Below are 16,668 nucleotides of genomic sequence, written 5' to 3'. Positions count from 1 at the left end.
GAATAAGGTCATGAGAGGCCTCCCAGCAGTCATCACTTAATTCCTCGCCCAGTTTCCCATCGTCTCATAACTTCTTTGAAATAATAAATATAGTATCATATAAAGTCCAGCATTATGTAGTTTTAAGAATGCAGGGAACTCTCATTGTTTGAACACTGATGCATGAACTGAAGCCCTGACAGACGTGAATCACTTTCCCACGGTCAATGATGTCGTCATAGCTAGGCACACTTTGTGTATACAGTGATAGAAATCTGTCTCGCCCGAACCTTTTTTCTCCTCTTCAGGCCAACGTCACACATTTATAGAGACAAAGTGTGCCTTCACCACAAAAAACTGGTATTAAACATGGGCTATTAGGGTGACTTACTTGTCATAAGTTGACTTACAGGCATTAAACACTAATAATCCATGTATCTTTGTCTGTTTCTGAGAGTGTGGTAATGAAATGCTTCATTAGACACAGACACAGCAAGCCCCTAATCATAAAATCAAAGCTCATGACACCACTTAGTGTGGATTTCAGTGTCAGTGTTCCACCATTAGAAAAGCCTCATTTTATGATTTGAGGTATGTGCTGTCATCTGCTTTCTATGCTGCCGTTTTGTCAGACAGCACATGAAAAATTGTCATCATATTAAAGTGGTATGTTTAAAGTATGCCTGTCTTGACATCTGTTGAGCAAGACTCTGAAAGTCTGAAAGTTGTCTAGGGAACCAGATGTGTCTTGGTGGAAGCAGGAAAGAGCAGAATTAATAAAATAGGCTTAATTTCATTCATCCAAGGGAGCATCCTCCTCTCCTGAGGAATCCAAGAACTATTTATATGTTTTGTTAACACACATTTCTAAACAAAACTCTTTACTGTCAGTACCTTTTTTTAATTTACTGATTATTGCTTTCAAGGCATTCTATCAACAATGACACTTTTGAAAAATTTCAACAAGTCTAGATTTGTACACTCACCGGCCACTTTATTAGGTACACCTTGCTAGTACCAGCTTGGACCTGCTTTTGCATCCAGAACTGCCAGAAAGTCCATCTTCGGTTGTTAGTTTAATCCATCCCTGTGCAACAAAATTGAAATGAACACTGTACCACCTGAAAATGGCCTGGATGCAACTCTACCCCATTGTCTCCTCTAGAATGTCTAGATCTATGTGGTTCAAAACTTAAGCCAAAGTGCTTCCCAGCACAGAAATCAGATGGTGCCACGAATTTACCTCACAAGTTTAAATTCAGCTTGCTTAGTCAAATATTGTTAAGCCACAGTAGGAGACAGATAAGAGTTGTTGAGATCCAGGAAAAAACAAAAGAGCCCAGAGATGGGGACAAAACATCAGGAACTGTGCAAGGCCTTTATATTGTCTTGGGGAACCCATATTTTCACCAAACAGGTGGAAGGGATATCGGGATTTTCAGTGAACAAGTGAAAGACAAAACACTGGATAGACTGCAGGGTCTTCCTATTGTCAGGGGAAGCTGTATGTTCACCCAACAGGTAGAAGACAAAACATTGGGCACTCTGCAGGGCCTTCATATTGCCAGGGCCATTTGAATTTTCAACCAATGCATGGAAGGCAAATAACTGGAGACTCTGCAGGGCCTTGGAACTATCAGGGGAAATTCCAATTTTCCAACCCCTGGTGAGCAAAGCCAGAAATAATCTGATGGAGGAGAACAGCTCTTAGAGCCAAACAATGAGATCATTTAAAGCAGGATATATGTACAATTGGACTGGAGGCTTAGATGGATCAGCTAAGCATCTGTTTAGTTATTAGTCTATAAAAGCTGATAAAGCCATAAAATAACTCAAAAAGCAGCTGGAAATGGATCGAAGTGATGAGAGACGATGGGCAAACATCATCAAACTAAAATCTGAGATAAGTGAAGGTTGACAAGACCAATGCTGCCAACAGGTTGATTGTAGCAGACAAAACTGAGGCAAAAAAGTGAGACTCCAACCTGAAGCACAAAGGCTTCACAGACAGATGTAGAAGAACCAATACCTGTCAAACAGGTTGATTCAGAGATCCAGAGTTGCAGGAGGTAGCAGTATCAGACTGACCAGCTCCAGCAGCTCCGAAAAGTTTAGAAAGACATGAAAGGGCAGGCTGTAAAAAATTGGAGGATGATGAGGGATTCTGCTGTGAAAGTAGAGGGATTCCGCTGTGAAAGTAAGTGGCTCAAAGCAAAACTCTGCACCAATAATGCTCATCAGGAAGAAAAAAGGTTAAAGGCCATGAACTTGGAAGAAGAACTGGAGAAAACCAAAGAATCCTGTCTGGCACTTGTTGGATGGCAAAAGAAGAATACAGACATTACTATTCAAAGAGCAGAAGAGAAAACAAAAAAGAAAAGAAAGCCATTGTGGAAATCAACGTAGAGGCACTTGCGGTCAACAACACATCAGCACTAAACACCATCATCCCCTCCAAACTAAACACCAAACACAGTGAGCTTGGCATCAACATCTCCCTCTGCTGCTTGGTACTAGATTTTGACAAGCTGGTCCTCGATACCAACAAGACCAAAGAACTCATTCTAGATATCAGGAAGACCAAAGCCACTTTTCCTTCTTCTTTTGCATTTCTGGTTAAATGTTAAACTGCATTCCATTGTTTTAGTACTTGTACTCTGTGCAATGACAATTAAGGTAAATCGAATCTTATCTAAACATTTTGGTTAGGTTTAGCCAACAAAAGCACTTTGGATAAGGTTAGCATAAAGGATTTTCTGACCTCCAGCAGAGTGCAGCTACAAAGGTATTCTGGTTAAGGTTAATACTACCCTTAACCAAAGTACTACTAGTGCCTGAACTTATCTGTAAATGTTCAATAATGCTGTATTCACTATACACAGATATCTAGCTCAAAATATTCTTATTTCAATGAATTGCAGTTTTAAGGGGTGTTGGAATGTTGGCAGTTTTAATGTTAAAGACTGTAGGGATAAAACCTAGGGTGAAGAATTTGGTAAACAGGTGGTACAGACTGCTGAGCAATGAAGACTGACCCAGAACCTACAGACAAAAGAAAGAAACTAAAGGCTGGATGGTCAAAGGGAGTTGTCTCAACTTGGTGGGTGTCCTGAGCAGATCAAGGACACTTGATTACATGTACTTAGCTCATGTATTTTAAATTGTAGGTGTATATATATGTATTCTTTTCTAGATGTGTAAATATCTGTATAAACTTTTTTAAAATTATTTTTTGTTTTTTCATTATTCTCTTTTTTTTATTTCTCTTTTCTTACTAGAGTGATACCAACAGCTGATACCAAATTCCTTGTATGTTGTGTATGTACTTGGCCATTAAAGCTGATTCTGATTCTGTCTAAAGAGTTTTATCTAAATCTAAATCTAAATCTATATCTATTTAAAAACCACAACTTTAGCAACCATTCCAGAGTTTGGATTAATATACTGTAAGCAATTTAAATATATAATAGCTGAGTTGCACTGTGACTCGTCAGAATTTTCATTCCAGATATCTATTACATCACTCACACTTGTCTAAACCACAGTTAGAGATGTTTATAATTGCGTGTTGGTTAGTCATAATGATCGCTGAAAATATCTCAGACATCATTATGACGTTTCTGAATTGCTGTGCATGACATGAGAGGCTTCCCATTAGATACTGGTCCAGTAGAATATTTGTACAGTGTTAGTAATGGAGGTTGAAAATGCCATGAAACAGAAAGAGCTCATCAGTAAGGAGCTTGTGGAGAACAAGAGCTTCTTTCAATAGAGACTTGTAGTTGAAATTTATTTAAACTTAAGCCTCCGGCTGTTATGACATGTTGATAAAACAGCTTTTCACATGTGGTTACAGTTGTAGATCCATAGTATGTTTGGAAGGCAAGGGCCTGTCTCCTACCTGCTTTGTTTTCTGACATACATACAGATCTCGAAAATCATTTCTCCTGGTCAAAACTGTAATTCAACACATCTGTAATTACATTTTTAATGGTCATAATTCCAGTTAAACACTTATAACCCCACACTGACTAGTTAACACTTTATTTAAGATATCTTAAAGTGTGCAATGTTCTCAACGTTGCGCACTTTAAGATACCCTATCTTTAATATCATATCTTTAAATAAATTAAAGATAACTTGAACTAAAATACATGTGAAACTGGAAACACAACTAGTCATAATTCAAATGCACATATCTGCAAGTCACATTGTGGATATTTGCATCTGAATTGTAAGATATCGCTGTGAAGATTCTCAGCCATCTAGTTCATGATAATGGTAGGAGCTTCAATAAAAATCAACTAGACTTCTCATGTAGGTTCTTGGAGACGTTTCACCTCTCATCCAAGAGGCTTCTGATCTGAAGATCAGAAACCTCAGATCTGAAGAAGAACTGAAGAAGTGAAATGTCTTCAAGAACCTGTAAGAGAAGTCCGGTTGATTTTTTTTTACTAAAGCTCCTATGATAATTGTAGATATCTGTAATGAGAAACCTCTTACACTTGAATGGTTAAAAAAAATAATAAAGAAAAGAAGAGCTTGAAAGAAAGTCTGAAATCTGCAAAAAAAAAATGCAGTGTTGCTGTTAAATGCCCATGTGATGACTTTGCGAAGTGTAAAAATTACAGAGAAGACATTAACTGCAAATAGTGAATTTGTAAAACTGTAAATTTTAAATAATTTTTAGACCTTGGAAGGTTGTTTTGATCATAAAGTAAAATGCTATATTGTTCAGTTCCAGATACCTGTGACTAAATGTTTTGTGCTTTTGTAGACACACTATCTGTTAGTTGTAATGTGTAAATGATAAACTGAGGCAGAATATTGTTGAAAAGTAACTTTTTTACAAAAATGATTTGTCTTTGGAAATCAAATGTGAACATTTTCAGAATTCATTTTTTTGCACTAAAACAAAGGGAGAAAAATTGGAGTTGTGGTTATTTATATGTAATTATCCTCTGATTTTACTGGTCTGGCCCACTTGAGATCAAATTGTGCTGTATGTGGCCCCTGAACTTAAACCTAAATATGCAGCTAAACCGTGAACACACAGATTTTGCAGCACTGTGTAACACTGCTGCTGCTGAATGTAGCCCTGTGCTGACGTAGAACAACCGATGCTTTGTGAAGTTTTAGTTGTGCACAAAGAGTTTTGTACTGTAGAAAGTTCAGTAACAACAACTCTGTATGAAAATGTGTCCTGGGAGCCATTTGCGCAACGATTTTACGCACCGTTCCTTTGAACAGTGTGTGTCTGTATTTTGTTATAAGTGGATAATAAGTGAGTCTTTCGGCTTGGTTTATCACAGTATTCAAACTTGGTGATCCGGAGCTGCACTCAGCTCCTTCCCCGTAGCTCCTGACGTGGTTCCCTGCTGCTCCCTCCCCCTTCCCGGCTCCTCCTCTGTTGGACTTCTCGGTCGATCGTCCCAAACTTTCCAGGCTTCCTGAAGCTTCGCTGTTTTATGTGGCGAAAGCATCGGCAGCGGGAACCGATGGCGGAGGAGAGCGAGCTGTGAAATGTGAACGATGGTGCTGATGACCGAGCAGGCGGACAGACCTCTGACCCCGTTATCCGCACCGGAGCAACTTTCCGGCAGGGACTCCCGGGGGAGCCGCTCGACGTGAGTGTGGATGAGATGGAGGAAAAGGGCCCGGTTCGCTTGTCGTTACGGGGGTGATGCTTTGTCGCTTATTTGCATGCACATCCTGCTTCAAACAATGTATTTGAATTAAAGGGCTGCCCTGGCTTTAAATGCATGAATGTGGCGCGTACGTGGCACGGGGTAAAGTTAATTTGCATTCAGAAATTCTAGATGGCAAAACTTGTGATGCCATCTTCTGCTTATGAAGGAGATAGGATGGTCTGCCCTGGCTATTTTATGCATTACCTGAAGAGATATCTGTAAGTTTGTGTGTTTTAATAGAGCCCAGTACTTCAAAATGTAGTTGTTTTGTTCATGCACATCAAGACTCCAGGCTGAATGTTTAATCAGCCGTTAAAACAGTATGTAAAATCATTACAGGAGCAGGCAAGTAAATACCTGCAGCAGCTGGTGTATGGAGGCAGGTCTGGCTGCTTTTTAACCAGGGTCGAAGTTTGCATGCAACGTATAAATTGACTGACCTACCAGAGAGGAATGAAGAGCGTCTTGTGTCTTGTTTCCAGGCCAGAAGTGGACCATGGAGGTGAGAAGAGACAGAGGAGGCGTGGACGTTCACCTGCAGACCTCCGGCTCTGTCTGGATGCAGAGTCAGACACCTCAGAGAGCACGAAGAAACCAGCCGGCAGCATGAGGTAAACAGCATTGTTCTGTCTTCTTCATTTTCACACCCATATTTAGTATTTATTAGCACTGTGCAAGGTTATGGCGGTTAATTATGCTCCATTATTATGTGTGTTTTATGTGTTTATCAATGGTGCTACTCTTACTCGTGAGAAGATTACAGCGACTTTATAATGCATTGTAATCCATTTATTACATGTATCTGTCTTACTTGCAAAGGTCACCTTATAAAGTCACTACAGACTGACAGATAATTTAGCATATTTTGATATTTAAGTCATTTTTTAAGCAAAAAACTCCCAATGTCTCTGGTTTTAGCTTCTCAACTGCTGCTTTTCTCTGTTTTGTAGTACTGTAAACGGCATATCTTAAACTTTTGATAACACAAGCCATGACACTAGATTCACACAGAACTTTCTGACATTTTATAGAGCCGTCAATTAACTGATTAACCGTGAAGATAATCACATTCTTGTTGAATTTTAACTTTGGTCTTTGGATCATACTTTGGGTTGGGCTACAGTCAGACAAATGGCAAAAATCCTGGCACACTTTCATCTTATGTGGCAAATCAGCTAAAAATAGTGTTTAATGGCTCACTAATTCAACGAATGATTTCATGAAAATTCAATCATATAATTCCCAAAAATTTGCAGAAATCAAGCGTCTTTTTCACTTTCCAACTACCACACAATAGCAGCACCTCTCCTGCTGTTTATCTGCATAACCAAAGTCGTGTTTACAGAGTTTGTTGTTGCTGTGTAAGCAGCCTTTACATAACCACAGGTGACTGCGTGCACAGCCAAATGAAGGACGCTTGGTTTTGCCTGATAATATTGTGTTTGAGTTATAGCACTGCAAGAGAAGATATCCCACTGCAGCTAGTATCTCTTGCCTGTCCTCAGGTGTTACCATGATACTTAACCATAAACACTGACCTTTATTTGTAGATTCAAACCTGTGGAGCAGCTTTCACCAGTGCTCAATCTAAGTGACTTTGAAACAAAGATTGAAAGGAAGAAATCACAGCCTACCCAGGTAGGGACACATTGTGATCTAACAAATCTATCAAAACTTTTTGCAGATTTTTCACATTTTTTAAAGTTTCTTATCAGAAATTATATTCTTTTCAGTTATCAAAGACGAATGCTCAGTATCATAAGTTATTCAAAGAAGTCAGCAAAGATGAATTACTCAAACAAAGTAAGTTTCAGATTGTATTTTCAGATCAGAAGCAAACAAATGCTAGATTCTCAATATGAATCTGTACTTGCCAACAGGTTACACCTGTGCCCTGCAGAGAGATATTTTATACCAGGGCAAAATGTTTGTCTCTGATAACTGGATCTGCTTCCACTCCAAAGTCTTTGGCAGAGATACCAAGGTATGATATCTCTAAGAAGTAAACACTGTAATTTGGGAATTCTCTATTGGTGATCAGCTGACAGTAAAAGACTATTTTCTTGCCACCAGATTTCAATCCCAGTATTGTCGGTCACATTCATCAAAAAAACTAAAACTGCATTGTTAGTGCCAAATGCCCTTGTGATTGAAAGTACTCATGACCAGGTAAGAAAACTGGTGAGACAATTGAGATAGTCAGTTTTTTGCCATTGACTTAAGCATAAAAGTGACTCCAATGACTCTTTTTCAGCATGTGTTCGTGTCGTTCCTCTCTCGAAACACCACCTACAAACTTCTGAGATCCATCTGCCTTCATTTGGAGGTAAATCACATCTTCTGTGTAACTTACACAATTCAGTAATTTCTGTTTAAATCTTTTCAGTATTGTATAAACATTTCCAAAATGAAAGTACGTCTGAAACAACTACTCAAATAATCAGTTAGTCAACAGACAACTATTTTTTAGGTACATATATTAACATTTGCAAGTTTGAGCTTTGAATGCTATATCACTATGAACTGAATAATTTTGTATATGGTACTCCCAGCTGGACAGCGATGCAATTTAAAGTTCCAGCAGTTTCTGGAAACTAAAGAGAGTGACTTTTAGTTCAGTGAGCTAAAGGGAGAGACTTAAATTCACCAAGTGCCTAGAACATGTCAAACTAATGCTTTAATAGCTCTGTGTCTGTGCAATGTTCAAACAGGGAACTACTTGCTAACATGTTAGCCATAAAGATATGTAAACTGAAACAGTGCTCATGCTACTGCCAGCAGCTGGTTAGTGTAACATGGCTGTCTACAAAGACACATATGTGCCATTTGTGACAAATCTCTAACAATCCACTGTATACCCGGGACCAAATGGTAGACACATGAATTAGCAACTAGCTAGAAAACACTGTGCATCACTGGGCTTCTAAAAGGCCCAACATTTCCCTCAGAAATTGGTGGAAACCAAAACAAGAAATGTGACTTTCAGTTTAGTGAGCTAAAGGGAGAGACTAAAAATGGAAAAGTGACTAGACAAACACAGCATGAATGCGAATGTAGCTTTGTGTCTGGGGGATGTTTCAATTGACAACCATCCAATAGACATTAATACATGTTTCTATACTACATATGCAGCGACTGCCAGTAGGGGTTCAACTTAGTAAAAAGACTGACTCTGTTCTAAAGCACATACCTGTGCTGTGTTAAAGAAAAATCTAAAAAAAAATGCCGTACATGACTTGCCTGTCACAAAATAGCAAAGCAGCAACTAGCTAATCAACTAGATAATCTGTGTAGCATTTACTTGCTAGGGCCGGACATTTACCTCAAGAGTTGGTGGAAACATTTCTTAGCCAAATGTTTAAGGTGATACAGCACTTACGTTTGTATGCTTAATTTTAAACTATTGCCAGCAGCTCGTTAGCATCGCATAAAGACTGACTGTGCTCAAAGGTACATACACCCCTTTTGAGAGAAGACGCTAAATGCATATAACCTGTCCAGCACCAAATGGCAACTAACTAATGAACGCTGTGTAGCATTTAACTGCTTAAGGGCCGCATATGTTCGTTTTGAGGTTAATGGAAACCACAAGAAGAAGAATGACTTTTATTTTAATGAGTTAAAAGGAGAGCTTTACATTCTACAGCACCATTTGCTAGAATACAACTAAATGAATGCTAGCGTACTTTGTGTCTGAGTTTAAACAGGCACTAATTTGCAAAAACAAAGTGTCTAGAAACAAAACCAAATAAAAGCTAATGAAGGTTTGTGTCTGAGATGTTTACGTAGACAATTGTTTGCTAAACAAAAACATTTATATAATGCTCGTGTTTCTGTCCTAAATTAGGGTTAGCTAGAAAAATCTTTTAAAATCCACTGTATGTGACCAGTTAAACACTAAATGGCAGGCAAATTAGCACCTAGCTAACAAACACTGTGTAGCATTTAGTTGCTTAAGGGCTAGATATTTTGCTCATGAGTTGGTGAAAACCAAAACAAGTATGGTACTCGAGAATGACATTCACCAAATGCCTAGAAATGGCATGTTTAAATGGGGAACTGTCTGCTAACACATTAGCCGCAACAACTTAATGTTGTAATATGTCAATGTAGTGTTCACAGCTTGTTTATTTGCCCTTAAGTGACTGAAAAATGTCAACACAGCTTTAAGAGGGAAAAAACATGTCTATTCTATATACAAAAATGTCTATGTTGTCCCTGCAGGTGGATAAGACTTGTAGCAGCCCCGTTACTTCCTCCTGTGAAAACAGCTTCAGAGTCAACTGCCCGTCCTCACTTCCTCTGGTCAGTCAGGGGTCTGTCCGTCCATTTTCTGGGATGTTTTTCTACAGGATGTGTTCATTGTACAGTTGCCAATGTGATAAAGGATCTATAGAAGTGCCTCGTTCTCATGATATACAACACCTGCTCTGTATGAGGTATCCATTGTATATTTTCCTGCGTGTGCGCTGCAGGACTTTTCTGGAGACTTCTCTGACCTGGATGGGGTGGTACAGCAGAGACGGCAGGACATGATGGAGAGCAGCAGCTCTGGCTCTCAGACTCCAGATTATGACAAAATAACTGGTGTGTGCTCCGTCATCTTTCCTCTGTGTATGCATAGCTACTGTGTACTTACCCTAATCTACTGTACACTTTTCCTACTTGTTTATTCTCTCTGTTGGGGGTGTCAGGTGTCTGTGGCTCAGACAGTCTTTAGTTTGTAGATAGTTGGAGCGAATCCAGGTGACATTTGAGCCACTGAGGCCTTGCTTTTTGTTATAGTGAAGACAGTTGGCATGAAAACACTAAGGATCTTAAATAATGGAATCTCTACCTTATTGTTTATGGTAGTCATAATATCAGTGTGGGTTTTTTTAATCTTACAAGCCAAGGGCAGTTTGTGATTCTGTTAATATTTACTCAAGCTCAGTGGCAGCTGGTCTCACAGCTCTTCTGTGTTTATGTGAGCAGACTTCAGCGGCCTACCAGACACATTTCTGAGTGCAGTGAAGAGCGGAGAGGTTTCAGTCCACGCAGACATTCACCTTCAGACTCCGAGCCAAAAACATGGAGCTGCTCTCAAGAACGGTACTTTGACACTGGATCTGTCTCAGTGAAAAGAAGCTTTGTCAGTGCTTCTGTAGTTTTGGGTTTCAGTGTTTATCAGAAGGAAGTGATTATCAGTAGATGTATCAGTTATAAAAGAATCAATGTGTAACCACTGACTTGTGTGACTTTGCTTGCTTCTAATTATGACATGGAAAGTTGTGAACACCAAACGCTTGCCATGAGGTCACTGGGAATATCAGCATTTTCTTCAGAGGTTGTAAAGTTAGGAAGAAAAACTATACAGCTAAAATTACAATATATTAATGTACCATCCAGGAAAATGAAGGAAGCAACTGTTCACAGCTAACAAAATATCCCTACCAGACTCTTTAAGCCTTACTAATCAGCAGGTCATGATTGTTTGTTTACTGACCAGTGGTGTAAAGGTCAATTTATGGTGTCCATGTCAATAACCAGCTTACAATCGCAACAGTGTATTTGATGCACTTCTATGTACACTACGATCAGGGATATGCGTACTTGGACACGTTTGGAAAACATGGTGACAACCTGCTTACAGCAGACGAAAAGATGCTTTGTTTATTGTGTTCAGTTGACACCCTGAAAAAGTCAAGGGAACACTGACTGCAACTGCTGAACAAAACCAGAACTCAGGTGGTGGGCTACAGTACAAACACCAGGACATACATTCCAACAAATCTGAAACACATCTCCATTTTATTTGTCACTTAAGGTGCTGACAGTCATTAAACACAAAGAAATTTACGTACATGAAAACAATAATTTATTAATGTTTTTAATTAATTAGTTTGAGAATTAACACATTAACCCTGAATTGGCCTCAACAAACTCAAGTCTGAAAGTAGCTATTTCACAATTGAATAATACTTTTTTACAAATGTAACAGTGACAAAATATACTTAAAAGCAATGGCAGTAAAAGTACCTTCCTACAAAATAAGACAGTTTAATTAGTATAAAAATAACACATTGTTGTTGTACAGTTGTTATGTGCCTTTAGACTGAGCCAGCTTCCCCTTGTTTCCAGTCTTCATGCTAAGCTAAGCTAACTAGCTTCTGGCTGTAGCTTCATATTCATCACAGCCACAAGAGTGGCAACAATCTTTGGGTCTAACTCTCAGCAAGAAGGTGAATTTAATCAAATAATTTAACATTACAAATGCCTGTAAGACCACAGCGTAACTTTTTTTTACAGTTTGTTTTTGTCCCCGACAAGGTAAATGAGATATTGCTTATTATTAGTCTGTGAGCTTTAGAGGTGCTAGTTGCCATTTGAGCAAAACTAAGCTAACAATCTACCATCATGAAATTGGTATTAGTCTGTTATTAGTATCATTTAACTTTGGGCAAGAAAGTAAATATACATATGGTTGTTTTAATTACCAAAGTTTTTGCACCTCATTTAAATTTTTGTAATTGTTTTTTTTTTGTTGGAAATTGTACAAAAGCCCTAGCTGTTTTTCTTCCTTTCTATAGGCTCAACCCAGCCAACCCAAGGAGTCACACTGAAAGGCAAATCCTCACAATCCATGTCCTTACATGTCATCCTCCTCATCTACCTGTTTCTGTGAGTAACCTTTCATTATGTGGAATACGAGAAGCCAGAGACCTCTGACAAGAGAATTGTTAGTCATCATTTGCATCATTTGTTAGCGATTGTTTTGTGTGGCTAGTGTGTGAATTTTCACGTGTCGCTGTGTTTGTGCGTCACAACAGAGTTAGCGTTCTTGTCTTGTCCTCCTGCTACATGGCCTTCAAAATTGTGGCTCTCGAGCATCGTTTGAACTCCTTGGTTTCGATGGGGGAACAAATTCGTAATGAGTAAGAGCTAGATACAATGTTTGTTGACAGTGTTTAAAGTATGAAATTGCTCAGTTTATTCATTGTTTGATTAATAATTACGTTTAAATCTTGTTGCAGAAATATCGGGAGCCAAAGGTCACAGGATGAAGTTAATGCTGAGATATATGGGGAGCTGTCTACCAATCTCTTCAAGCTAGAGAAGGTTTGTCTGTTATTATACATTACTCAGCTATTATGGTCAATAAAATACCTCTTAAAATGTTGTAAAAATGTATTAAGAGGAAACACTTATTTAGCCAAATAAAGCATGGTCTCTGACTACAGGAAATCTAAACTGACGGTCCAGAATACTTTTTGGATTTAACAGCGGCTGGCAAACATCAGCGGATGTAGATCTGTTATGCAGTTGGCAAAATAGCTAAATGGCTAAACTTAAAAACATATGTCAAAAGTTATGTTTTTTGTTAAACAGCAGGGAGTTTGCAATGATGTCACAGAATTTATACTGTATTTACACTACCATTCAAAAGTTTGGGGTCACCCAGGCAATTTCATGTTTTCCATGAAAACTCATACTTTTATTCATGTGCTAACATGATTGCACAAGGGTTTTCTAATCATCAATTAACCTTTCAACACCATTAGCTAACACAATGTAGCATTAGAACACAGGAGTGATGGTTGCTGGAAATGTTCCTCTGTACCTCTATGTAGATATTCCATTAAAAATCAGCCGTTTCCAGCTAGAATAGTAATTTACCATATTAACAATGTCTAGAGTGTATTTCTGATTCATTTAATGTTGTCTTCATTGAAAAAAATGCATTTAAGACATATCTAATATATCTAACACACACACACACACACACACACACACACACACATATATGTGTGTGTGTGTATATATATATATATATATATACACACACACACACATATACACACACATACATATTATGTTTAGTTACTAATAAAGGATGTTCTATTGTTTTCTTAAACAAGAAAACAAGTTATGTCAGTCAGTGAACTGGGCGGGGCCACACTAGCTGTTTCCTGTCTAAGCTAAGCCGAGCTAACTGACTATAGTGTCATGTTTGAAACAGTCTTGAAAGTGGTATCAATCTTCTCATCCAACTCTTAATAAGACATTGTTCTGTTTTTTTGACTAGATTCAAAGAAACCTCCGGAAGCTCCTTGAGGAGACTTAAAAGAAGACTCTTGTCTGTTTCTGTGTTTGGACAGAAGCTTTACTGTTTATTAGAAATATTGTTTGAGCTCTGCAGATTAGCAGAGATCAGATTAGTTGCCAAAGTATCGACAGCTCATACAGACAGCTTTTTTTCTTACTGTGTGAACTTAAACTGTGCAATATTAGCTTCCTTCACCTTTCCACTCAGGACTATTCTATCATTCTTTTAAACAAAAAGCTGTGCTGTTAGACTGCCTGTGGTAGCAAATATGTCGTATTTATCTAATTGCTTTTATTCTGCATTTCACAATAGAGGTATTTTATTAAGGTGTCAGTTCCAATGGTCCTATTTCAGCGTTTCCAAACATTTCTAAAAGGTCAGTTAATGCTTTTCAGATGTTTTCTTAGCACTAAAATGTCAATAAATTTTATTTATATGTATGAATAGCTCATCTATACGTGAAAATTCAGAGTACTTTTGTAAATGCTGTCAGGCTGCTTCAGCGCACATGAGTAGAGTTTGTTTAGTGAAAATATGTTAAAATCATTAGCAAATAGGAGCAAGTCAGAGGAGTTTAAATGATAGTTTTATTCTAAATATGGACTTTCTACTAAAAGCATTAACGTAATTTGTTAAGTCTGTAGTCACTGATATGATTAAAATACTAACTTAATTTTTTTTCTGTCAAGTGTTTATTAGCAGACCAGTGAATAATTTCAGAAGCAGTAGAAGCTTTGAACTCTTTGGTTTACATTTTGTTCACAGACTCTTACAGTGACTGTATGACTGTCCAGAAATAAATGGCTCCTACAACATGTCTGTTTGCTTTGGCAGCTTTTATATTTATTGAGCGACGCCAGGTTACATAAGACTGATCATGAAGGCAGCCGACACACGTGCAAACCACAGACAGATGCATGCAAACACTTCTGATGGATCACAATCACATGACTATAAGCAGTGGTGGAGGAATTCAGTTTTACTAATAGTATAAATCATACATTTAAAATTCTACTGAAGTATAATGAATGCATGTTGTAGGAAAAGTGCATTTGAAGTTTAAAAAGTTAAAGCATTTATATTAATTATACTGTATATGGTTGTTGCTGATACATACAACTCGAAGTAGTTGCGTAACCCCATAATCCATTGGTTCCAATCCTTCACATGAAGACAAAGCACTCAAGTATTACAGTTAAGTATTATTGCTTTTTCAAGGTACTTTACTGAAGTCAGTTCATGTAATTTTTAAAATTTTATTTCTGCGCTTTATTTTAGGGGGAGATACATATTTTTCCTCAATAGTGCTTTTTATGAGGAGAAAAGACCTATTTACAATATTTGAATAAAGGTGCTGATACCTCACTTTAAAACCAGTTATTAAATAAATACCTAACACTTAAAAGCACAGTTTTCAATGCAAAACTTTTACTTGTAACAGCATTATTTAGTTGAGTAGGTGTATATTTCCCTCTGAAATGTAGAAGTACAAAATGACTTAAGCACCTTACATTTGTACTTAAGTACAGCACTTGAGTATTTATACTACACTATAAAATAATCAAGTAAAATTTGATCGCTAAAATTGTATAGGGAAATGTTCAAATGTTTCATGCTTTAAAGTATTGAAAGTAAAAGTACTCAATGCAGAAAAATTGCCCTTTCTTGTGCTGGTGTAATTTAACAGTGTGATAGTACTTTTGCTTTAGTACATTTACTCAAGTACAAATTTGAGAAACTTTTCCTGCCATTTTCTGTCTTCTATAACTGCTTTTTACGGGGAAAAAAAGTATGTAAATTTACAAAATCAAATATAGTACTTGCATAAAAGTTCTAGTACTGCACTGTAAAAACAATCTTATCAAGTAAAAGTCCTACAATTAAAAGTAACATTTTTCATTCATTCATTCATTCATTCATAGCATGCAGATATGATGTTGAGTAGAAGTTGGTTGTCTTTTCATGTACAAAAGTAGAGTGGACTAAGGGAGTCCCTCATAAATGTAATAGAGTAGAAAGTGACATTAAGAGGAAAAGCGTAAAAAAAAGTACTAGTAATTTGTATTTGAGTCAATGTACTTCAGCAAAAGTGCCAGGAACACACTGTTAAAAGTATTGGCGATTTCCTTGTACTGAGTAATTAGTTACTTTTACTACTTGACAGTGTACAGTACTTTTTCTTGAATTTTATATGCAGGACTTTAACTTGTAACAGTAGTTTTATTGTGTGGTATATTCAAGTACTGCTCTTAAGTACAAATTTGAGCTACTTAACTTGGGTCTTTTCATGTTGCAAAAAGTGCAGATGCACAATTTGACACTAAAAAGTGTAATTACCTCAAATTTGCATGTAAGTACAGTAACCAGTAAAAATACTGTTGTGAGTGAAAGGTATACACTCCTAAGACCCGAGCATTGGATTTTAAGTTTCTTCTAGTTATTTGGGATAAGGAGTAACCAATAAACATAAAAATTGGATAATAGCTAATATCGGATTATTGTATTTATTATTATTATTATTATTATTATTATTATTATTATTATTATTATTATTATTATTATTATTATTATTATTATTATTATTATTATTATTATTATTATTATGAACAATACGCTCTTATATTTTTTTAAAAAAGATGTGCACATATGTGCACGCCAGATCTTAGGAGGATACATTTAAACTTTTATAGGACTGTCATTGGAAACGAGTATTTTTACAGCTTGGTATTCATACTTTTGTTCAAATAGTGAATTTAAGTTCAAATTTAATGTGCTTTACTTTTTATAAAAAGTGCTATGGAGCAAAAAGTACAATATTTCCCTGGGAAATGTGGTAAAATCAAATTTGTACTTTAGTACAGTACCTAAGTAAATGTGCTTAAGGAAAAGTAGTATATAGTAGTAGTAGTATAG

General features: G+C 37.1%; 1 protein-coding gene across 2 annotated transcripts; it reads left to right on the top strand.

The window, feature by feature from the left end:
* The first annotated feature begins 5,366 nt into the window (after positions 1 to 5,366).
* LOC111580154 (GRAM domain-containing protein 2B) lies at positions 5,367 to 14,570 on the top strand. 2 transcript variants are annotated; one of them, XM_023287768.3, is made up of 14 exons: positions 5,367 to 5,606; positions 6,152 to 6,280; positions 7,220 to 7,307; positions 7,403 to 7,472; positions 7,550 to 7,653; positions 7,743 to 7,838; positions 7,924 to 7,995; positions 9,894 to 9,974; positions 10,145 to 10,256; positions 10,644 to 10,760; positions 12,239 to 12,329; positions 12,479 to 12,583; positions 12,683 to 12,767; positions 13,735 to 14,570. In XM_023287768.3, the coding sequence occupies exons 1-14, from the start codon at positions 5,512 to 5,514 to the stop codon at positions 13,771 to 13,773; spliced, it is 1,284 nt and encodes a 427-aa protein (XP_023143536.2). In that variant the 5' UTR covers positions 5,367 to 5,511; the 3' UTR covers positions 13,774 to 14,570. The 2 variants fall into 2 exon arrangements, with proteins under 2 accessions (XP_023143536.2, XP_035811948.1); XM_035956055.2 differs by having other exon boundaries at positions 5,525 to 5,659.
* The last annotated feature ends 2,098 nt before the right edge of the window (positions 14,571 to 16,668 follow it).

The sequence above is a fragment of the Amphiprion ocellaris genome, chromosome 17, assembly GCF_022539595.1.
Source record: "Amphiprion ocellaris isolate individual 3 ecotype Okinawa chromosome 17, ASM2253959v1, whole genome shotgun sequence".
Classification (NCBI taxonomy): domain Eukaryota; kingdom Metazoa; phylum Chordata; class Actinopteri; family Pomacentridae; genus Amphiprion; species Amphiprion ocellaris.
The sequence above is the reverse complement of the archived record's forward strand: the minus strand, read 5'-3'. Positions and strand labels throughout refer to the sequence as shown.